At 38.6% G+C, this 25,025-nt stretch overlaps 1 protein-coding gene across 7 annotated transcripts in view; it reads right to left on the reverse strand.

Annotated features, from left to right (window-relative positions):
• LRRC49 (leucine rich repeat containing 49) overlaps positions 1-25,025 on the reverse strand; it is a 176,933-nt gene that overhangs the window by 115,878 nt on the left and 36,030 nt on the right. For all 7 annotated transcript variants that reach the window (XM_023552871.2, XM_023552872.2, XM_010593717.3 and 4 more), the window contains one exon: positions 9,893-9,954. In XM_023552871.2, the coding sequence (XP_023408639.1) occupies positions 9,893-9,954 (62 nt within the window). The remainder of the gene's footprint in view (positions 1-9,892; positions 9,955-25,025) is intronic.

Genomic DNA, 25,025 nt, shown 5'->3' on the forward strand with positions numbered 1-25,025 from the left:
AAAAAAATGCCCCTATTTTTAGAATTTGTTTTTGTGGGTCCTCTTCAGATGATGCCCAACACATTTAGAAAGATGCAATTGAATGTCTGTCTAACGGTGAATCACATGTCAGCCATGAGGGAAACACCTCCAGAGAAGTTAAGTAGCTAAATGGGTACTGATGATGAAATTTCTTCCGCAAACGTGTAGTCATTTCTTTAGCAGGCAGTCAGAAAAGATTTGTCAACAGTTGATTTCCTCTGCTTTAGTCAGCTAGCAAGAAGTGTCCCATATTACTGAATATCTGTTAACTTGAGCCACCAAAGAAAAAAATGAAGGCATCCTAACACTATGCTGGATACTAGAAGCTAAGGAAAATGAATTTCCCTCAAGCCAGAATGATATAAGCGACACTTCTAATCCTGGAAGGTGCAAGAGTAAAGCTGTATATCTCAATTATAGGAACACTTTGTGTGACAACTTGAGCTCACAACAAATATTAATACATTCTGAAGTGAAATAATTCCCTCCTTAAAACACAAACTAGCATTAAATGAGACAACTGCAGGGCAGTCTGAGTTCCTCTGACTCTCTTAATTAGAAACAGACACTTCTCTGAATAATCTACACAGGGTCAAGTACAGATTGAGAACAACGCAAGGAGAATGACTTTCAGATAAAGGTAAAATTATGACTCAGTGTCAGTAAAATTATGAAAATAGCCCAGAAAATAATCTTGCCCAGGAGAAAATTAATGAAGGAAATGGCACACCCCAAAGCTTACAGCTCAGTGATCTTTGTTGTTGTTAGTTGCTGTCAAGTCAGTTCCGACTTGTGGTGGTAACCCCACGTACAACAGCACACAACATTGCCTGCCTGGTCCTGCACGATCTTCACAATCATTGGTGTGTTTGAGTCCATTGTTGTGGCCACTGTGTTATTTTCCAAACTAGGGGCTCATCTCCCAGCACTGTATGGGACAATATTCTGCTGTAATCCATACCATTTTCACTGGCTAACTTTTAGAAGTAGATCACCAGGCCTTTCTTCTTAGTCTGTCTTAGTATGGATACTCCACTGGGACCTGTCCACCATGAGTGGCCCTGCTGGTATCTGAAATACTGATGGCATAGCCTTCAGCGTCTTAGCAATATGCAAGCCACCACAGTACAACAAACTGACAGACTAGTGAAGGTCAGTGATCTTTATCACTACAATAGGTCATTAGAGAACTTAAAACAGCATTACATCCTCAAAAATGAAAATGGAGACCTAGTTTAAAATTTTCAGTGAAGTCATAAGGAGTCAAAACTAAAAACCAAACCCAGTGCCGTCAGGTCGATTCCGACTCATAGCAACCCTATAGGACAGGGTAGAACTGTCCTATAGAGTTTCCAAGGAGTGCCTGGCAGATTCGAACTGCTGTCCCTTTGGTCAGCAGTCATAGCACTTAACCACTACGCCACCAGGGTTTCCTCATAAAGAGTAAGTAAGTCCAAAAAGCAATGTCATACCAAGGGAGGAAAGGAAGAGGTTCATCCCTGCAGGGAGGAGTATTTTATCACTGCCGTTGTTTAGAATTGCCAGTGCACTGTGATAGTAAAAAGAAAAACTTTTGTAGTCAGTTTTATTTTTGGTTATAAATTCACTATGGACAATGCAGCTCTTATTGCCTGCACCCTGGGGCAGACTACCAACTACCACAGCCTTAATACACCATTATACCAGGAAATTTTAGTTTCTATAGACTTTTCTTGGGTCTAGAAGTTTGACAAATCAACAGACTGACCTGGAAGCCTGAAACAAATGCCAAGAGATCTTTTGGATGCTTAAAGTTTTAAACCTCACATGTCTCAGTGCTAAACATAGTCCAAATGAGCTAGGAATGACACGAAAGAAGACCCACCAAAACAAGTTCTTAGACCACACAGAAAAACCTTTCTGTTTGAGGGATTAAATTCTTCTTGTGAAAGTTTTTGGATACGATAGTAGTATGTTTTACCAGTGTCATCTAGAAAAGAAGCGCAATGTTCTAGGTAAGTTCTGGTAGCCAAGATGAACAAGGAGCCTGTTATGAATTGAATTGTGTCCCCCCAAAATGTATGTCAACTTGGTTGGCCATGATTCTCAGTATTGTGATTGTCCACCACTTTGTCATCTGATGGGACTTTCTTTTGTGTTGTGAATCCTGCCTCTATGACCCAATAAGGGAGGATTAGAGGCACTTAGGCTAATGAGGCAGAACTCAATCTACAAGATTAGGTTGTGTCTTGAGTCAATCTCTTTTGAAATATAAAAGAGGGAAGCAAGCAGAGAGATAGAGGGACCTCATACCACAAAGAAACAAGAGCCAGGAGGATAGCGCGTCTTTTGGACCTGAGGTCCTGTGCTGAGAAGTTCCTTGAGCACGTAAGATTGATGACAAGACCTTCCCCCAGAGCTGACAGAAAGAGAAAACCTTCCTCTGGAAGCAAATAACCTGAATGAGAAATGAGACGGGCGATATTACAACAGGCCCAACTGAAATTAAAAGAATCATATCAGATTACTACGAAAAACTGCACTCTAACAAATTTGAAAACCTAGAAGAAATAGATGAATTCCTAGAAAAACACTACCTGCCTAAACTAGCACAATCCGAAGTAGAACAACTAAATAGACCCATAAAAAAAAAAAAGAGATTAAAAAGGTAATCAAAAAACTCCCAACAAAAAAAAAGCCCTGGCCTAGACGGCTTCACTGCAGAGTTCTACCAAACTTTCAGAGAAGTTAACACCACTACTACTAAAGGTATTTCAGAGCATAGAAAAGGACGGAATACTCCCAAACTCATTCTATGAAGCCAGTATATCCCTATACCAAAATCAGGTAAAGACACCACAAAAAAGAAAATTACAGACCTATCTCCCTCATGAACTTAGATGCAAAAATCCTCAACAAAATTCTAGCCAACAGAATTCAACAACACATCAAAAAATAATTCACCATGACCAAGTGGGATTCATACCACATATGAAGGGATGGTTCAACGTTAGAAAAACAGTTAATGTAATCCATCACATAGATAAAACAAAAGACAAGAATCACATGATTTTATCAATTGATGCAGAAAAGGCATTTGACAAAGTTCAACGCCCATTCATGATAAAAACTCTCAGCAAGATAGGAATAGAACGAAAATTCCTCAACATAATAAAGGGCATTTATACAAAGCCAACAGCCAACATCATCCTAAATGGAGAGAGCCTGAAAGCATTCCCCCTTGAGAACGGGAATCAGACAAGCATGCCCTTTATCACCGCTCTTATTCAACATTGTGCTGGAAGTCCTAGCCAGAGCAATTAGGTTAGACAAAGAAATAAAGGGCATCCAGATTGGCAAGGAAGAAGTAAAATTATCTCTATTTGCAGATGACATGATCTTATACACAGAAAACCCTAAGGAATCCTCCAGAAAACTACTGAAACTAATAGAAGAGTTCAGCAGAGTATCGGCATACAAGGTAAACATACAAAAATCAGTTGGATTCCTCTACACCAACAAAAAGAACATCAAAGAGGAAATCACCAAATTGATACCATTTACACTAGCCCCCAAGAATATAAAATACTTAGGAATAAATCTTACCAGAGATGTAAAAGACTTATACAAAGAAAACTACAATACACTTCTGCAAGAAACCAAAAGAGACCTACATAAGTGGAAAAACATACCTTGCTCATGGAGAGGAAGACTTAACATTATAAAAATGTCCATTCTACCAAAAGCGATCTATATACTTAATGCAATTCCGATCCAAATTCCAATGACATTCTTTAATGAGATGGAGAAACAAATCACCAACTTCACATGGAAGGGAAAGAGGCCCTGGATAAGTAAAGCATTGCTGAAAAGGAAGAACAAAGGCGGAGGCCTTACTCTACCTGATTTTAGAACCTATTATACCGCCACAGTAGTCAAAACACCCTGGTACTGGTATAACAACAGATACACAGACCAGTGGAACAGAACTGAGAATCCAGACATAAATCTATCCACATACAATCAGTTGATATTTGATAAAGGCCCCAAAACAGTTAAATAGTGAAAAGACAGTCTTTTTAACAAATGGTGCTGGCATACCTGGATATCCATCTGCAAAAAAATGAAACAAGACCCATACCTCGCTCCATGCACAAAAGTGAGCTCAAAATGGATCAAAGACCGAAATATAAAATCGAAAACGATAAAGATCATGGAAGAAAAAATAGGCACAACATTAGGAGCCCTAATACAAGGCATGAACAGTATACAAAACATTACTAACAATGCAGAAGAAAAACTAGATAACTGGGAACTTCTAAAAATCAAACACCTATGCTCATACAAAGACCTCACCAAAAGAGTAAAAAGATTACCTACAGACTGGGAAAAAGTTTCTAGCTATGACATTTCCGATCAGCGCCTGATCTCTAAAATCTACATGATGCTGCAAAAACTCAACAGCAAAAAGACAAATAACCCAGTTAAAAAATGGGCAAAAGATATGAACAGACACTTCACTACAGAAGACATTCAGGTAGCTAACAGATACATGAGGAAACGCTCACGATCATTAGCCATTAGAGAAATGCAAATCAAAACTACAATGAGATTCCATCTCACTCCAACAAGGTTGGCATTAATGCAAAAGACACAAAACAATAAATGCTGGAGAGGCTGTGGAGAGACTGGAATACTTACACACTGCTGGTAGGAATGTAAAATGTACAACCACTTTGGAAATCAATTTGGCGCTTCCTTAAAAAGCTAGAAATAGAAATACCATATGATCCAGCAATCCTACTCCTTGGAATATATCCCAGAGAAATAAGAGCCTTTACACGAACAGATACATGCACACCCATGTTCACTGCAGCACTGTTTACAATAGCAAAAAAATGGAAACAACCAAGGTGCCCATCAACGGATGAATGGATAAATAAATTATGTTATATTCACACAATGGAATACTACGCATCGATAAAGAACAGTGATGAATCTGTGAAACATTTCACAACATGGAGGAATCTGGAAGGCATTATGCTGAGTGAAATCAGTCAGTTTGAAAAGGACAAATATTATATAAGACAACACACCACACAGGCAAGGTCAGCACTACTGGACTAAACGAAAAGCAACAAAGTTTCCGGAAGAAACCAAATGCTTTGAAGGCCAGCGTAGCAGGGGCAGGGGTTTGGGGATCATGGTTTCAGGCGACATCTAAGTCAATTGGCATAAAAAATCTATTAAGAAAACATTCTGCATCCCACCTTGGAGAGAGGCATCTGGGGTCTTAAACACTAGCAAGTGCCCATCTAAGATGCATCAATTGGTCTCAACCCACCTGGATCAAAGGACAACGAAGAACACCAAGGACACAAGATAATTACGAGCCCAAGAGACAGAAGGGGCCACATGAACCAAAGACTACATCAGCCTGAGACCAGCAGAGCTAGATGGTGCCCGGCTACAATCGATGACTGCCCTGAGAGGGAACGCAACAGAGAACCCCCAAGGGAGCAGGAGAGCAGTGGGATGAAGACTCCAAATTCTCGTAAAAAGACCAGACTTAATGGTCTGACTGAGTCTAGAAGGACCCCAGTGGTCATGGCCCCCAGGCTTTCTGTTGGCCCAGGAGCAGAACCATTCCCAAAGCCAACTCTTCAGACAAGGATTGGACTAGACAATGGTTTGGAGAGGGATGCTGGTGAGGAATGAGCTTCTTGGATCAGGTGGACACTTGAGACTATGTTGGCATCTCCTCCCTGGAGGGCAGATGAGAAGGTAGAGGGGGTTAGAAGGTGGCGAAATAGACAAGAAAAGAGCAAGTGAAGGGAGTGAGCGGGCTATCTCATTAGGGGGAGAGCAACTAGGAGTATGTACCAAGGTGTATATAAGTTTTTGTGTGAGAGACTGACTTGATTTGTAAACTTTCACTCAAAGCACAATAAAAATTAAAAAAAAAAAACCTTCCTCTGAAGTGGCACTATGAACTTGGACATGTAGTCTCCTGAACTGTGAGAGAATAAATGTGTCTTCATTAAAGCCATCAGTTGTGGTATTTCTGTTATAGCAGCATCAGGTGACTAAGACAAAGCCCTAGTTCCCAAAAGGCAAGTTTCTTGAGCACATCCTAAGGAAAGCCCAACTGGGTAGAGATTCTTCCCACCCCAAACCCTCCATCCTCTGCAGACAAGAGATTCTGTACTCAGAATTTACGTTCACAGTGATTTTTAACTTATGGTGAGGAAACAAATTCAGCTAGACCTTCATTTATAAATATAAACCGCCAGCCAAAAATCATAAAAATAAAGAAACAAAAACTATCTTGTGCTTTGTTTTATTTAAAGAACAAATACAGATACTAATCTCAAGGACAAAAGTAAATTACAGAAATCAAAAACTTTAAGATAAGAATGTTTAATATTTTTGAGATTCAGGAATGTATCTCATCCATAAAATAAGAATAAGCAACTAGGAACAATAGATACAATCAAACTACTTGGAAATTAGGATCATAAAATCAGGAAATTATGATCAAGAAAAAAAAAATAACTCAGAAAAAGCTGAATAATGGAATGAATATGGCAAAAGAACAACTTAGATATAGCTGATTCTCTTAATCACAGAATATTTCTCTCAGGGTGATCATTATAAAATGCTTTGGTGGGCCCCTTGGGTACTCCATGGGCTGGAAGAGGGCCAGGGGTTAGTGGTGGGGAAGAGGGAAGGTAGAGGGCCAGAATTTCATTGAGCCCTCCACAACTTTGCCCACGTTGTGCACCTTACCTGGAATGTCCCTTCACTTTTCTAACGCCTACTCTTTACTTAAAGCTCAGCTCCAGTACCAACTGCCTCTGGGAAAGCATCCCTTCCCCTGGCTGTGTTCTCCTGATATCCCTGCATATCACTACTACTAAGTTTAATACAAAAACAAAAAAACCAAACCCACTGCTCTCGAGTCCATTAGGACTCATAGCAGCCCTATAGGTCAGAACAGAACTGCCCCAAAGTGTTTCCAAGGCTGTAAATCTTTACCGATGCAGACTGCCACATCTTTCTCCCATGCAGTGGCTGGTGGGTTCAAAAGGCCAATCTTTCAGTAGGCAGCCGAGCACTTTAATCACTATGCCACCAGGGATCCTTAAGTTTAACACACTGCCTTATAATCACCTATTTGTGGTTCTGTCTTCCGCATTAGACTGTGAATGCTCTGAGGGATATTTAAGCAGAAGCTCTAGTTCTGTTCAGATACACAGACATGGATATGTGTCATTCATTTTCTAAATATATCTTGTATGCCTGGAGTGGAACTAAAGGCATTGTTCCAGTATCTACAGGAAAACATACAAAAGGGTTCTGATCACTAAGCCCACCATAATGGTCAACTCACCATTAAACATAGATACACGGTCATCCGAATTTGGAGCTCTCTGAATATCACAGGGTGGCATCACAGTTTGGAACTTTCTGAGTTATCCACAGGACACCATTGAGTTTATGCAAATGGATCCAACAACTTGGTCAAAACCTAGGAAGTCCTACTATATTACAACCAATACATTCTGTCCCTCCAAAATGGATACATAGCTGAATGTTTTTGTTTGCTGGATGCCATCAAAGGTTTCTCCAGAGAGAATTTCTTCCAGCACTTGCTCGTTCTTCTGGCCATCCATGGTATATTCAATATTCTTCGCCAACACCATAATTCAAAGGCATCAGTTCTTTGGTCTTCCTTTTTCATTGTCCAGCTTTCAAATGCATATGAGGCAACTGAAAATATTATGGCTTAGGTCAGGCACACCTTAGTTCTCAAGGTGACATCTTTGCTTCTTAACACTTTATAGTGTTAAAGAGGTCTTTTGCAGCAGATTTGCCCAATGCAATAAGTCTTGGTTTCCTGACTGCTGCTTCCATGGGTATTGATTGTAGATACAAGTAAAATGAAATCATTAACAATGTCAAACTTTCTTCCATTTATCATGATGTTGCTTATTAGTCCAGTTGTGAGGATTTTTGTTTTATGTCGTGAAATCCATACTGCAAGCTGTAGTCTATGATCTTCATCACTAAGCGCTTCAAGTCCTCTTTGCTTTTCAGCAAGCAAAGCTGTGTCATCTGCATATTGCAGGTTGTTAATGAGTGTTTCACCAATCCTGATGCCACATTCTTCTTCATATAGTCCAGCTTCTCGCATTTTCCCCTCACACCCGTATATTCTCTATACTGTTTCTTGGGACACATGCGTCAAGAGGAACAGGGCAGAAAATGTAATAAGCCTCAAAAGAATATCAAGCTGGAAGCATCAGAAGAAGGTATGAGGCTTAAGGCCTTGAGACTGTTGACTTGCTCTTATTTCAACTTCTTGAGAAACCACTTTTTTTTAAAGGAAATTATGTATAGTCATTCTATTAATCATATCTTTATTTCATTGGGTAAGTGAAACTCCTATTCACGTTGGGTAGAAAATTTCCAAAATACAAGCAACCAAAGCCAACTCCACTACGGGACCACAGGCTCAGAATTTCAGGCATCCTGGAGGCTTGGGAATATCATAACCCCTATATACCCTAGTCTACATCTCTCTCCAAATTATTCCCCATAAACGAATGAGAAATAAGTAATGGTTTCCACCATAAAAGCTAGTATTTCACATATTGTGAGATAATGTTAACAATTATTACCAGTCTTTAGGCAGAAATTCCTAAAGAAAATTTAGTGTCTCTTCCAGTGTCATTGAAAAGAAGCCTTTCCTCCACAACAAGATAGAAATGCAGCTGGAATACTACATTCCAACATAAGCTGAGAAGAATGTGGAAAGTTTTTCAGAAAACTTTAATTTTTTTCTTTCCGCAGAAGGAAAAAGAAAGGGTATTTTCTTTGAAATTATGCCGATAGGCAAAGCTCACCATCTGGAGGTAATCTCTGTTTTAGATATACTATAGGGAGATGGGGTTAACACTGAAGTCTGAGGGAGGAGGAAAAAGATACAAACAGGAAAACACACAAAAACTAAACTGGTTTTTAATAATCAGAACTACATACCTAGAGTTCAGGAAGAGATATGCTATAAATTATTTTGGTATACTTAACTTAATACTTACAGGCTTATAAAAAGCTTTTTTTTTATGAAAAGCAGGTTCAAAGAACAGCTTTGAAATGAAACTAAGAATTAAGAAGTAGTTACAAAGCCTCCTTAGAACTAAGGGGTTAGGCGAGAGGTACGGAAAAGAAAGAATGAGGGAAAGAGTAGGGTTCCTTTTCCATACATTGAAAGTCTGACTATTTCTCAGCTTCAGTTCTGAATCGTCCACACTGACACTGAATGAGACATCACAATATAAAGGCCATATGCTTCAAATCTTTGGGAAAACAAAATTTATACATTTATATTTTCTAATATACCACCTCCTAGCAGCATTTTAATTCTAAGTTGGAATACTACGTTAGAGGGCAATTACGGCCTAATTAGCCAGTGGCACAGTGACAAATATAGACTTCTGTATCAAAACTGCTTAGCAGCTACACAGATTTTAGATAATTTATGAAAGAAATTCTAACTTGGCTGCCTTGTGCAGTGAATATCAAACAAAGGACAGCATAATATATGGTGAAATTTCCATGTGCACACATTTTACAGACAGCAACTCTAAAATATAATTAAATAAAAAGCATACATTATGCTAATTTCATCATTTTAGCATTAGAGGCACTAATACACAGGAGAGCTCTGTTTTCCACAAAGAATTTTGCCGTAAGACTGTCCTATCATTTTCTTATTTAAAATCTTACATGCCAATAAAACGATCCAAGGGTTTACAATCCCAATTTAAAGCACCAGAACCCACACGACAAGATATTAATAAATGACAAGTTGGAAGTTTCCACTTACCTAGATATATTGTTAAAACTGAGAAACAGACGTTGGAGGCAGGGCAAATTATCCACATCTCTCTAGAAGGAAACAGAAAGCAAAAATCTATCAGCTGAAAGAAAAAAAAAGTCTAATAAATGTCTTCATGCTCAGCTGTTAAAATAGACAGTCATTTCTATTTACTGCAACCTTGCTACATCATTGATTGCTACCGGACATTGAGCTTCATTCTTCTCCACTGCAGATTAAATGGGAGGGTTTCAATATATCTGCAGAACAAGCTGCACCACTCGCAAGGTAAAAAGCACTGAAGAAAGCAGAGAGAGACGTTGCTAGCCTCTTTAAGCATGCTTTTGGGAAAGAAGCCAAAACGCTACTTCAGCATTTCAACTGTAGCACAAATATAGTATGATCAAACATTTGTTAAAGTCACTTTTAAAAGAAGGTTGTTCAAAAGCTTTAAAATTTAAATTTATGCAATTAGCCTTCCAAACAGTAGTAAGAATTGTAAAGCTATTTACCTCATTGTTCTCAAACCCTTTGGAATGTACTACTCAGTGACAAATGAACCAATACACCTACAATTCCCCCATAAAACTAAAAGCAGATTATATTGTCAATGAACTGCACTCTAAGGACAATTTCCAACCTAAGCAGGTATCAAGAAACTAGCAGGTATCAAGAGATCCTTAAAATTGGACATCTACCCTCTTCTAGTTAGGTGTAGTACCCCAAAGTGAACCACTGCTGTCTTAGCAAATATTGAAATGTTTAGGCTCAAATGATTTAAAAAAATAAATACAAGCAAAGCTACCTAATTTCATTAAGTGAAAAGACATAAACCTTCTGACAAGCGTGACCTATAACAGAATCTTAAGAGGAAGCTTAAAGTTACAACCTCATTATTCACATGAGAAAAAGTGTGTAGTCTAGGTTGTCACAGGTGTAGGGGCAACAAGGGGGTAGGGGATTTCCCAGGATTAAATACTGTCTCAGAGGCTGAGACAGGACAAAATCCTAGTTATCCTGACTTTTAGGGTTCTGCTCTTTAAAACACATCACACTGCTACTTCTCATATAAAATGTCTTTCATTTTTAAGGACAGTATCATTTAAAGTAATTTCCAGTTGTATGACTAATGTAAGTATATAAAAAAAAAAAATGTAAGTATATAACCCCCCAAAAAATCCAGGCCGTCGAGTCGATTCCGACTCATAGCAACCTATAGGACAGAGAACAACTGCCCCATAGAGTTTCCAAGGAGTGCCTGGTGGATTCAAACTGCCAACCTTTTGGTTAGCAGCAGTAGCACTTAACTACTACGCCACCAAGGTTTCCAAAATGTATAAGTATATATAATTTATCCACTATTGTGGCCAACACTTAAACCAAAATCAAAACTTGTATGACTGTTTCCACGGGCCATCATCTTTCTTCCCCTCTCTTAAGGTGACCATTTCCAAGACCCCAGTAAGGGTTTAGGCAAGTGCATTAAAATTACAGACAAGCCCACTTTTCCAAACACTGTTCATTTACTTATTTTTAAAAGCTCCTTATACGAAAGAAACAATTACAGTGATAGAATCATGGCAGAGCCACTTCTTACTAGTTTTGAGTGGAAGCATGGGAGAAGTGAATCTTCCACCTCCCCTCGAGTACCCTTCTCCAAACTTCTCTCCACTCCTTAGAACCAGGCAGTGCAAGATGAATACTCTTGTCCGTGATCAACACACTGGCTGCGCATGTGATTCATCTGACATTACCATTCTCAGGCCCACCCCTGAAAAGCCTATTCAACAGATGTAAGTTACTGCTTTTTAGAGCTTTTCAACCATGGACAAGGAATAAGTCTGTAGAGAACAGCCAAATTTCCCTCTGTGAAAAAAAAAAATGTGGGTGGTAGGCTTATGTTGACAAACTTTTTGAATCACCCCTACCAGCTGTCTTGCTCTGATATTCCCAGAAATGGGAAAGGGGAGTATGGTAGCTAGTACTATGGTTTATTTTATACTAGGGCCCTTTTTTTCCAAAAGGAAATGGCACCTTGCTTCCTATCTGGTCTCAAGAAATATAAAGTCACAGCTAGAACTGAAAGCCCCCTCTGTAATCTTGGGGAATCCCTTCAACCAAATTCTTTCTCAAAACCACTTGAGACTTTCTGGACACAAGCATTGCTAGTAACACTCAACTGGGAGAAACTGAGAGACAGCAGCCTAGATCTCCTTTGAATCAAGGTATCTTTAAAATAAAACATTTTACAAAACATTACCAAAAATGACGAAGAGAAACCAGATAACTAGGAGCTCCTAAAAATCAAACACCTATGCTCATCTAAAGACTTCACCAAAAGAGTAAAAAGACCACCTACAGACTGGGAAAGAATTTTCAGCTATGACATCTCCAACCAGCGCCTGATCTCTAAAATCTATATGATTCTGTCAAAACTCAACCACAAAAAGACAAACAACCCAATCAAGAAGTGGGCAAAGGATATGAACACACACTTCACTAAAGAAGATATTCAGGCAGCTAACAGATACATGAGAAAATGCTCTCGATCATTAGCCATTAGAGAAATGCAAATTAAAACTATGATGAGATTCCATCTCACTCCAACGAGGCTGGCATTAATCCAAAAAACACAAAATAATAAATGTTGGAGAGGCTGCGGAGAGAATGGAACTCTTATACACTGCTGGTGGGAATGTAAAATGGTACAACCACTTTGGAAATCTATCTGGCGTTATCTTAAACAGTTAGAAATAGAACTACCATACAATCCAGAAATCCCACTCCTCGGAACATACCCTAGAGAAATAAGAGCCTTCACACAAACAGATATATGCACACCCACGTTTATTGCAGCTCTGTTTACAATAGCAAAAAGCTGGAAGCAACCAAGGTGTCCATCAACGGATGAATGGGTAAATAAATTGTGGTATATTCACACAATGGAATACTACACATCGATAAAGAACAGTGACGAATCTGTGAAACATTTCATAACATGGAGGAACCTGGAAGGCATTATGCTGAGCGAAATTAGTCAGAAGCGAAAGGACAAATATTGTATAAGACCACTATTATAAGATCTTGAGAAATAGTATAAACTGAGAAGAACACATACTTTTGTGGTTACGAGGGAGGGAGGGTGGGAGAGGGTTTTTTTACTGATTAGTTAGTAGATAAGAACTACTTTAGGTGAAGGAAAGGACAATACTCAATAAATACATGGAAGGTCAGCTCAATTGGACTGGACCAAAAGCAGAGAAGTTTCCGAGATAAACTGAATGCTTCAAAGGTCAGCGGAGCAAGGGCAGGGGTTTGGGGACCATGGTTTAAGGGGACTTCTAAGTCAATTGGCAAAATAATTCTATTATGAAAACATTCTGCATCCCACTTTGAAATGTGGCGTCTGGGGTCTTAAATGCTAACAAGCGGCCATCTAAGATGCATCAATTGGTCTCAACCCACCTGGAGCAAAGGAGAATGAAGAACACCAAGGTCACACGATAACTATGAGCCCAAGAGACAGAAAGGGCCACAGGAACCAGAGACTTACATCATCCTGAGACCTGAAGAACTAGTTGGTGCCCGGCCACAACCGATGACTGCCCTGACAGGGAGCACAACAGAGAACCCCTGAGGGAGCAGGAGATCAGTGGGATGCAGACCCCAAATTCTCACAAAAAGACCATACTTAATGGTCTGACTGAGACTAGAGGAATCCTGGCGGTCATGGTCCCCAAACCTTCTGTTGGCCCAGGACAGGAACCATTCCCGAAGACAACTCATCAGACATGGAAGGGACTGGACAGCGGGTAGGAGAGAGATGCTGATGAAGAGTGAGCTAATTATATCAGGTGGACACTTGAGACTGTGTTGGCATCTCCTGTCTGGAGGGGGGATGGGAGGATAGAGAGAGTTGGAAACTGGCAAAATTGTCACGAAAGGAGAGACTGGAAGGGCTGACTCATTAGGGGGAGAACAAGTGGGAGTATGGAGTAAGGTGTATATAAACTTATATGTGACAGTCTGACTTCATTTGTAAACGTTCACTTGAAGCTCAATAAAAGTTAAAAAAAAATAATAATAAAATAAAATAAAACATTTGTCTCTGAGCTCCAGCCTACCACCTTCAGAGACTACATACACCTTTCAAGATACAACTTTTTTGTGTGTGTGCTTTAAGTCAAAGTTTACAAATCAAGCCAGTCTCTCATACAAAAACCTAAACACTCCTTTCTATGTTCTCCTAGCTGCTCTCCCCCTAATAAGACAGTACACTCCCCCTCTCCACCCTGTATTCCCTGTGTCCATTCAACCAGCTCCTGTCCCCTCTGGCTTCTCCTCTTGCCTCCAGACAGGAACTGCCCACATAGTCTCATGTGTCTACTTGAGCCAAGAAGCTCACTCCTCATCAGTATCATTTTCTGTCTTATAGTCCAGTCCAATCCCTGTCTGAAGAGTTGGCTTTGGGAATGGTTCCACCCTAACAGGGGGTCTGGGGACCATGACCTCTGGGATCCCTCTAGTCTCATTCAGACCACTAAGTCTGGGCTTTTTACAAGAATCTGAGATCTGCATCCCACTGTTCTCCTGCTTCATCAGGGATTCACTGTTGTGCTCCCTCTCAGGGCACCATATAGTTCTTCCAGTTTCAGTCTGATGTAGTCTCTGGTTTATGTGGCCCTTTCTGTCTCTTGGGCTCATCATCTTTACCTTAAGACATAACTTTTTTTGCTATTAAAATATAAACTCATATTAGGGTATAATTTGTGAAAAAAAAGGTTTTCTGAAACATTTATTTGATTAAATTATAGTGCTTTGGGTTTATTTTCATTTATGGAACAAAATTTTAGCAAAAGTCCAGACTTTTTAAATTATCAACTGTCATTACCTAGTAAAGTTACAAAAAACATTTAAAACAAATTGAATAACTAAAAATCAGAATTCAACTACATATAGCCTCACAATCACTTTAGTGGATATTCCTTTCCAGGACTTAGAAAGCAAAACAATTACCCATAATCATTTTTATTGTTCTAAATTTCGTATCTGTAAAAAAAAAAAATTTAATTTTTCTAACTATCCTGACGTATGATTTTGTTAGGAAATGCTGGCATTATATCACACAAAAAGAAAACGTGATATTCATCGTATCAGTTATCTACGTATAAAGTATTTACGGGGGAAAAAAGAAACTTGTTTAAAGCTACTAGAAGACGGCTTCTCTAGTAAGAGAGAGTAAACCAAAGAAAGAAAAGACACAAGATCCAGGAAATGGGATTCACTATGAGAAAGAAGCAAAGGGAAGTCCTCGGATAACATCTGTATAGCAGGCCTAAGAGCAACCAGTCTACACTGGAGACAGAAGACAGAAGCCTGCAGAAGGGGTACCTTCAAGGGGGAAAAAATAAAACTCAGACTACCTAATGTCTCTGCCCATGCCGAGAAGAATTTTAGAGTTCTGTGACAGAGTTTGGACATTAATTAATAGCTAGATAGAACCTTCAATTAATGGGGGAAATGAGACAGTTATTAACCCCAGGGTAACAAAAGTTTAATATCATGGTCTAAAACTCACTCTGAAAACCTCACCTTGTGGGGTCCACCAATCCTAATCTATTATATCATAAATTTATTACTCTTAATCAAGCCCTTGCACTGAAAGACAACCTTAAACCAGACCCCCAAGAAACCTCAAAAATACCCTGCCTTTGCCTTCAAAGACATGACTAAAACTATGTAAAGGCAGTGTGATTTCACTTGTCAGTAAGTAATAATCTCATCTGTGCTTCATCAACAGGTTATTTTGGTGGTATTTCCGGGGAGCCAGCATTTGACAATCTGCTTCTCCAAAAAATGCTACATAATTATTTTTGAATGATGGGGAAAAAGGGAAATAGGGGTTAAGGATAATATAAGGGAGCTAAATCCTCATCCTCTTTGAGAAGAAGTCAGCATATTTATCATCAAGCATTAAACACTGCTAACAATTCTTTCCCAGAGGCGACTATTTCCCAGGTAGAGAAACTATTTTCCAGAAACCAAACTGTTAACATACCCAAGATGAGAAAAGGAAGACGAAATACAATATTTGCATATGGGGGTATTTATAGCTCATCTGTTATTAATTCTGTTCACAGTCTTAAATTCATTACATTTAACAAAACACAATTCTGAGGCTCATTCAAAATACTTCCTGAAGTAAGATTCAAAGCCGTTTTCATATTTTGAAAAAAATTCTTTTAAGAATAAACATAAATAAAATTGCAAACTACAAAATAATTGAGAGGATTTTATTTTTAAAAGAATAATGACTTGCCATCTGAAAATACGCTTGTCCTACTCTACCCAGGTGCTATTCTCCGTATTCCTAAACTTCACAAGAGAACCACACGATTCAGCAATCTGACCCTGTGTAGAATATCTGTCACTGCAGCTATTTTTAGAGCAGCCTCCTATAGAGGAATAAGGCAGGAGAAAGGTGGAACGACAGGGGTTTTGGCATGCATCAAGTAGGACATAGATGACTATAACAAAACCACATCTGTTCTCATTTTTGTTGCCTTTTCTGTCATACAAAAAAATTAAAAATACCATATGGGGTAATTATTTTAATTTTGAGAACTGGAAATGGATTTATTAACAAAGCATTGAAAAGTTAAAAAAAAAAAAAAAAGAAACAGAAGAATACTCCTTTTTATAAAAAGATTGATTAAATGGATCCCAAAATAACTACCTGCTACGGCCATCACTTTATGACACAGATGCTATTATTCGAGGTAAGCCTTCATATCAACTACTGTAATCACGCATTTAAATGCCAATGAAGCAGTCTATGTTCTGCCTCTGTCATCCAAAGGCACTGATGTGTCCGTCTGCTTTTTGTACTTCTTTAGTACCCATTACAGGGCAAAAGATAGTAGTCAATCTAGCTGTAACCTACTCTTCAAGTCTCATTTTCTGCTACTCACTGTTGTAATCTCCCCAAAGAAAAAACTAAAAGGGATCTAAAAACCAGATTAGTAAGGAGGCTCTGACACTCTAACCAGAGAGATCGCCAGTCTGTATAACTTGGAGAGCTAGACTTAACCTCTATAAGGAAAAGGAGAAAAAGCCTCAAGTTCATAATCATAGGTCTTCCCTCACTTGAATTTGTAGTTCAAGTTTACATCACATGCATGATCTACGAATATCCCTCATAAAAAGTGGTCCCAGGCATTCATGCTCCTAAGACTCCTGGCAAAAGTGTCTGGAAAGACTCAGACTCAACTCAGTCTATGCAGTATTCTGATAAACCCAAACTATTTACCTATGAAGAAAAAAATCATCATAAGCCAAAGTAAGTAGAAACTTCAGGTTTCAAATGCAGAACTGCCAAAAAATATTAAGAAAATAAAGTAACTGGATAAAGACTATGAAATACGAGTGTTTAAAAATACTAGAGAAACAAAAGAAATTAAAACCTGAAAAGAAAGATAAAAACAAAAAACTGGGTGTTTGTGAAAAAACATGCAGAACTTTTAGAAACAAAAAAAAATGGTCATTATTAAAAACTCAAAGGATGAACAGAAAATCACATCAGATAAAACTGAGGACACAGCTGATAAACTGGCAGGTAGAACTAAAGAAGTAAAAAGAATGCAGAAATGCAGTAAAGAAAAATACCAATGAAGGAAGTTATAAAAGAGAGATTAAGAAAGAAAGGATAGAATGGGAAAAAAGGCTAGAATACTACATCTAACAGGTGTTTAAGAAGCAGAAAGAGAAAAAGGGAAGATGCAATGTGTGAAAATATAAAGGCTCAGAATGTGCCTGTAATTAATGAAAGATATGAATCTGCAGTTCGGGAAACACAAATTCTAAGTATGCTAAGAAAATTGCCATATTTCATCAAATATAAGATGCCATCTTACAATTATTTTACACAGCACTTGGAAAAATATACTGACAACCTGAAATAGAATAATCTGTGACTTTGAATTTTTACTGCATTATTACTGAAAGAGTTCTTTTCAATTTACTTAACCTTAACCATATATTTTCAACAAGCATCACTCTTCTGCACACATAAGAAATAAGTTAAGGAAAATAAATTTATTAAGTAAATTCTCAAGGCATCGCCTCTTACTATAAAACTAGAGTAGTTAGACTGTGGTTTTGACATAATGGTAGACAAATCAATGGAATAGAATAGAGGTTCCAGAAAAAGATGCACATGGTTATTACTCGATTTCAACAAAGGCACCAATGCAAGTCAATGGGGGAAAGGAAGGTCTTTTTACTAAATAGTGCTGGAGCAAAGAGATGTCCCTACGTGGGAATAACGAACCCTGACCCCTACACCTCACTTGTACATAAAATTTAATTAAAGATGGACCACGGACATAAAGTAAAACGTAAAAAATGATAAACCTCCTGGAAGAAAACAGAGGAGAACATATTTGTGAAATTGGGAAAGGCAAAGATTAAAGGTAAAAAGTGAAAGGTAAAAAATTATAAACCTCCTGGAAGAAAACAGAGGAGAACATATTAATGAAATTGGGAAAGGCAAAGATTTGGGGCAGGACACAAAAGACACTAATGAAAAAAGAAAACAAATTGATAAAACTACGTTGTTGTTGTTGTCAGATGCTGTCGAGTCAGTTCCAACTCATAGCGACCCTATGCACAACAGAATGAAACACTCTGCCTGGTCCTGAGCCATCCTTACAATCGTTGCTATGCTTGAATTCATTGTTGCAGCCACTCTGTCAATCCACCTCGTTGAGGGTCTTCCTCTTTTCCCCTGACCCTGTACTCTGCCAAGCATGATGCCCTTCTATACTTCACTCAAAAAATTTTACATATCAAAAACACTGTTAAGAAAGTAAAAAGGAAGCCATGGAAAAAACACACTCAATACAAATTGCAAACAAAGGGCCTGAGTCTAGAAAAAAGACTTATTACAACTCAATGATGAAAAGAGGGACCTTATTTTTTAAAAGTGAGTGAAAGACTTGAACTGATACTTCATAAAGGAGATGTCAGCATTGCCAATAAGCAATTGAAAAGGTGCTCAACATCACAAGTAGTCTCAGTTATCTAGTGCTGCTATAACAGAAATACCACAAGTGGATGGCTTTAACAAACAAATTTATTCTCTCACAGTTCGGGAGGCCAAAAGTCCAAATTCAGGGCACCAGCTCCTGTGGAAGGCTTACTCTCTCTGTTGGCTTGGGGGAAGTTTGTTTTCATCAATCTTCCCCTGGTTTGGGAGCTTCTCGGCTCAGAGACCCCAGGCCCAGAGGATACACTCTGCTCCTGGCTCTTCTTGCTTGGTGGTAATGAGGTCCCACTTTTAGTACTTGGACTCTCCCCTAATAAACATGTTTCAGCCTCCTGCCATAAACCCAGCCCAACCTCATCCCTTTATATCTGGTGTCCCTGATTCTGTCTGGGGTTTCTCTGGCTCATTATCACCAGAGAACACACCTCCTGTCACCCTTTTCTTCAATTTCTCCTAGGATCCCTAGGTGCCCTCTTAAAAACAGGCCTCTAACATCCCAGGGTTCTCAAGCTGGATATGTAATTTGGTCTTCATTGTGGCCCTTGCTGCATATAATATAAAGAAGAAATGAGTTGTATGAGAGCTAAGAACTCTGGAGGGCTGGCTGAGATGGCTGCCTGGCATCAAAGGATGGGGATGAAGATCTTTGGCTCTAACAAGCCCAGAGAGACTTCAACCAATTCCTGGACCACACCTGCCTTCCAGGGTACCTGGTATCTATGGGCTCTCATATTGTAGCCTTCTCTGCTCTAAATCATGTTTCCTCCTCCACTCATTTTCTACTTTACAAGAAAATGTTTCTAAAATTCTCACTTACTTTATCATTTTCAGTGTACAAGTCTTTCACCTCCCTGGTTAAATTTGTTCTTAGGTATTTTATTCTCATAGATACTATTATAAATGGAATTTTTTCCATAATTAACTTTTTAGATGAATAAAAACCCAACAGATTTTTGTGTATTGGCATTGTATCCTGCTACTTTGCTGAATTCACTTATTAGCTCTAATAGCCTTCTTGTGGATTCTTTGGGGTCTTCTACATGCCATCTACAGAAAGTGGTAGCAATAAAAAGAAATAAAAGGATATTTATTTCTTTTTATTGCCTATTGCTCTGGGTGGAACTTGTCCATCAACAGAAGAATGGACAAACAAAATATGGTACATATATACAATACAATATTATTTAGCCATAAAGAGAAACGAAGTTCTGATACATGCTACAATGTGGATAAACCTTGAAAACATGATGTTGAGTGAAAAAAGCCTGTCACAAAGGGCCAAATAGTGTATGTACACTTACATGAAATGTCTAGAATATGTATGTATATACAGAACTACATTTATTAGTGATTACCAGGGGTGAGCAGGAAGAAGGGGGGAAGAAGACTCATTGTTTAGGGGACACTGTGCTTCTGCTTGAGTGATGGAAAAATTTGGAAAAAGATAATAATGGTTATACAACATGATGAACACAATGTCACTGAATTGTACATGTGAAGAATATTTTGTTTGCAAATATTTTGTTGCATATATATTTTACAATTAAAAACAATTAAAGATTGACCTGAACAACCTGTCTTAGGCTGGGTTCTATACAGAAGAAAAACCAGTGAAGCGTATTATATATACATAAAGAAAAAGAAAGATTTATATCAAGGAAAGGGCTCCCGCAGTTGTAAAGGCTGGAAAGTCCCAAGTCCTTGGGTCAGGCTGGAGGCTTCTCCTGACTCATGTAGCTGCATGGGCTGACAAACCCAAGAGTGGCAAGTCATACAGCAGGCCTCTAGCTCACAGGCTGCGGGGGCCGACAAAGCCCAAGATTGGCTGGTAAGATGGCAGGCTGCTGGCTCAAAGGCCACAGAAACTCATGAATCCCAAGATTGGCAGGTAAGCTGCTAGCTTAAGTCCCAAGAATAGGAAGTCACATGATGAGCCAGACGCAGGATCCAGAGTGAGCAAAAGCCAGCGAGTTTTGACAGAAAGTCCAAATATATTGGATGCAGGCCACATCCCCAAGGAAAATCCCTTTCAACTGATTGGCTGCTCATAGCAGATCGCATCATGGAGGTGATTAAAATTCTATCAGATCTTATTATGGAGGTGATTACATCATTACATAGCTGTCAAACTATATCATAATTGCCAAACCACTGCGAATCACTGCCCAGCCAAGCTGACACTCAACCTTAACCATCCCACTAGTCACCAAGAAAATGCAAATTAAAAACACAATGACAGTCACAGAATTGCTAAAATTACAAAGACTGACAATGCCAAATGTTGGCAAGGATGTGGAGCAACTGGAGCTCTCATTTATTGCTGGTGGGAGCATAAAATGGTACAACCACTTTGTAAAACTGTTTGACAGTTTCTAATAAACATTCATCTACTCCATGGCTCATTAATGACACTCCGATGTATTTACCTAAGGAAAATGAGGTTACGTGTTCACCAAAATAAGTATACAAAGACTACAAGAATATTCACAGCAGCTTCATTTGTAAAAGCCAAATATTGGAAATAACCAAGATGTCTGTGAACAGAAGAATGGATAAGTAAATTACTCCACACAATGGAATACAACTCAGCAATTAAAAAAAAACTACTGGTACATGCAACAACATGGAAGAATCTTAAAACATGTTGAGTGAAAAGAAGCTAGACATAAAAGTGTATATGCTGTATAATTACATTTATATAAAGCTCAAAAATAGATAAACTAATCTCTGTGGATAAAAGACAGAATACCCCTGGGGCAGGGAAAGACTATTAACTAGAAAGGAGCACAAGAAAACGTTTTATGGTAACAGAAATGTCTTAAATCTTGATCAGGATGGTGGTCACACAAATGTACACTTAGATTTAAAAAAAAAAGAACTATACAGTTAAGATTTGTACTTTTTACTGTATCGAAATTATTATCTCGGGAGTGGGGGGAAAGTCTACATATTTACAGTCCAATTTTTGAATCACTTTTTAACCAATCAATGTCCACGTTTTTTCCACAGTATTATTTTCCATGCCTTCAATAACACTGGTGGGTGGGTGAGACAGTATGTCATAAAATTGTGCTCCATTATTGTCTAAAGGATTTTCTTCCAAGCTACTAACATCCACTCTACATGTTCTGATGTTGTTAAGATAAAGAAATCATCTGCACGAATTATTCACACCAGCCCCTTGTTGCTTTGAAATTTCCTTCATCTATTCCATGGGGTTTGCATAATTTCTCCTACCTTCAATTGCATTGCTTGGCATGTGATAAGCAACCCCTCTGAATCTATCTCAGTGACACAATGTAGTACAGCTTCACCTACACATGGGTATCTTCCTTTTTAAGTGTTTGATTGTTAATTAGCAAGAGAATGTGGAATTATAGAATTTCCTCCAATGAAAATTATTTGTTTCACTAATATTAAAGTTAGACCCTTGCTACACTACTTTTCCATGCCTTTCTGAATATAATGTTTCATTTCAATTTCAAATCCTAGTATAATCTTTTAAAAAGATAGTTTGAACAGTGATTAAACTCAAAACATGTACTACCAACAACTGAAATGACAATAGTACAAACAGCTATGATCAAGTTCACATGTATTTAGACAATGAAATTGCTGTTGCATGTCCAACAGTGATTTTAAGATGCCATAGACTGTAAGACACGTGCAGACTCCAGCTATTGAAATACAAAAACGTGTGCTTCAGATTGATGAAATATGTTCATCTAAACATATGATACTGAATCTGAAGGACTTCAGGAGAAATCTCAAAGGTTACCAGAGGAAGAAAAAAGATTTTCTACTGAAAAAATGACAGTAGATATTTCAATGACAATAATAGAAACTCAAAGACAATGAAATATGATCTTCAAACAGCTGGGATCAAAATAACTGTCATCCTAGCACCGTATACCAAATCATCAATCACAAAGCAAACTAAACACATCTTTAGACAAACAAAAACTAAGAGAGCTTACTACCACCAGACCCCCCTAAAGGAATGTTTTGTAAATGATATATTTTGGGAAGAAGGAAAGACTGGTATGCTGAAAGTAGTGATGAACAAAGAAATTGGTAAATCTAAACAAGCATGTGGGTGAATCTAAATAAGCATTGATGGAAAACAACAGTATCTAAAATATCTAATTTTATGTGTAAAAAAGATAAAAACAAAATACTAGGCAACAAAAACACATAAAAAGGAAAAGGCTTTACTAGGTTAAATGATTCCTATGTGCTTATTTGAGAGGAGGGCAGAGACGTGGATTAACTTTATGACTTAAATCAAGTGTGTATTTTAAAATGTTAAGAGTGACCATTAAAGTAAATAAAGAAAAATTCCATCAACCCAAAATAAGGCACAAGGAAGAAGAAGAAGAAGAAGAAAAAAAAAAAAAAAAGCAGCACAGGAAAAGCAGGACAAATAGAAAACACAGAATAACATGGAAGAAATAAATCTAAATATATCACTGTCTGAGGCTGGGTTCTCTAGAGAAGCAAAAACAGTAAAGTGTATACATAGAGAGACAGATTTATATCAAGGAAATGGCTCCTGTGATTGCAGAGGCTGGAACGTCCCAAGTCCACGGATCAGGATAGAGGCTTCTCCTGACTCATGTAGCTGCAGGGGATGGCAAACCCAAGATCGGCAGGTGAGAGAGCAGGCTCTTGCTCACAGGCTATGAAGATCAATGAATCTCCAAGATCAGCAGGCAAGACCACAAGGATTCTTCTGATTCATGTAGCTGCAGGGGCTGGTGAACTCAAGATCAGCAGGTCAGAGAGAAGGGCTCTTGCTCATAGGCTGTGAAGAACGGGAAACTCCAAGGTCGGCAGGTAAGCTGTCAGCTCAAGTCCCAAGAACCAGAGGTCAGAAGAATGGGAGCCAGCTTCAGGATTCAAAGCAGGCAAAAGCCAGAACAACTTCTTATATTCAGACGCAGGCCACACGCCCAGGGAAACCTCCTTTCAACTGGCTACTCACAGCAGATTCCATCATGGGGGTAATCACATATAAACACTGAGAATCATGGCCCAGTCAAGTTTACACATAATCTTAACCATCACAATCAGTAATCACCTTTAGTACAGTAGACCAAAGTCTCTGGTTAAAAGACATTCTCAAATTGTATGTTAATAAAAAGAACTGAGAAAGGTTGAACGTTAAAGAATATTTGATATGATGCGCTGAGAATAACTCGGCATCATTTCTGTGATATTCCTGCCAAAAGTGTGTAAATATCATGAGGAAACATTATCAGACAAGCTCAAATTGAGGAACATTCTACAAAATCACAGGCTAATACTCTTAAAAAATACCAAAGTCGTGAAATACAAAGAAAGAAATACGAATACAGATTAAAAGAGATTAAAAAGACCTAACTGACTGCAATACATGATCTTGTATTTTCTGTTGCTATAAAGGGCATTATTCGGACAATTGGAAAAATCTGAATGGGACACCAACTATATAACAGATAAGTGGTAACTTTGGTGAAGGGTAAGACTGTACACAATACTGGGGAAGTCAGCACAACTTGACCAAGGCAAGGTCATGGAAGCTTCACAGACACATCCAAATTCCAGGTTGAGGGCTGGGAACCACGGTCTCAAGGGACATCTTGCTCAACTGGCATAATACAGTTTATAAAGAAAATGTTCTACATTCTACTTTGGTGAATAGCATCTGGGGTCTTCAAAGCTTGTGAGCAACCATCTAAGATACTCCACTCTTCCCACCCCATCTGGAGCAAGGAGAATGAAGAAAACCAAAGACACAAGGGAAAGGTTAGTCCAAAGGACTAATGGACCACAACTACCTCAGCCTTCACCAGACTCAGTCCAGCACAACTAGATGGTACCTGGTTACCACCACCAACTGCTCTGAAAGGGATCACAATAGAGGGTCCCAGACAGAGCTAGAGAAAAATGCAGAACAAAATTCTAACTCACAGAAGGCTGGACTTACTAGTCTGACAGAGACCGGAGAAACCCCTAGAGTATGGCCCCCAGACACCCTTATACCTCAGTACTGGAATCACTCCTGAGGTTCACCCTTCAGCCAAAGATTAGATAGGCCCATAAAACAAAGCAAAA

Source organism: Loxodonta africana, chromosome 13, assembly GCF_030014295.1.
Source record: "Loxodonta africana isolate mLoxAfr1 chromosome 13, mLoxAfr1.hap2, whole genome shotgun sequence".
NCBI lineage: Eukaryota > Metazoa > Chordata > Mammalia > Proboscidea > Elephantidae > Loxodonta > Loxodonta africana.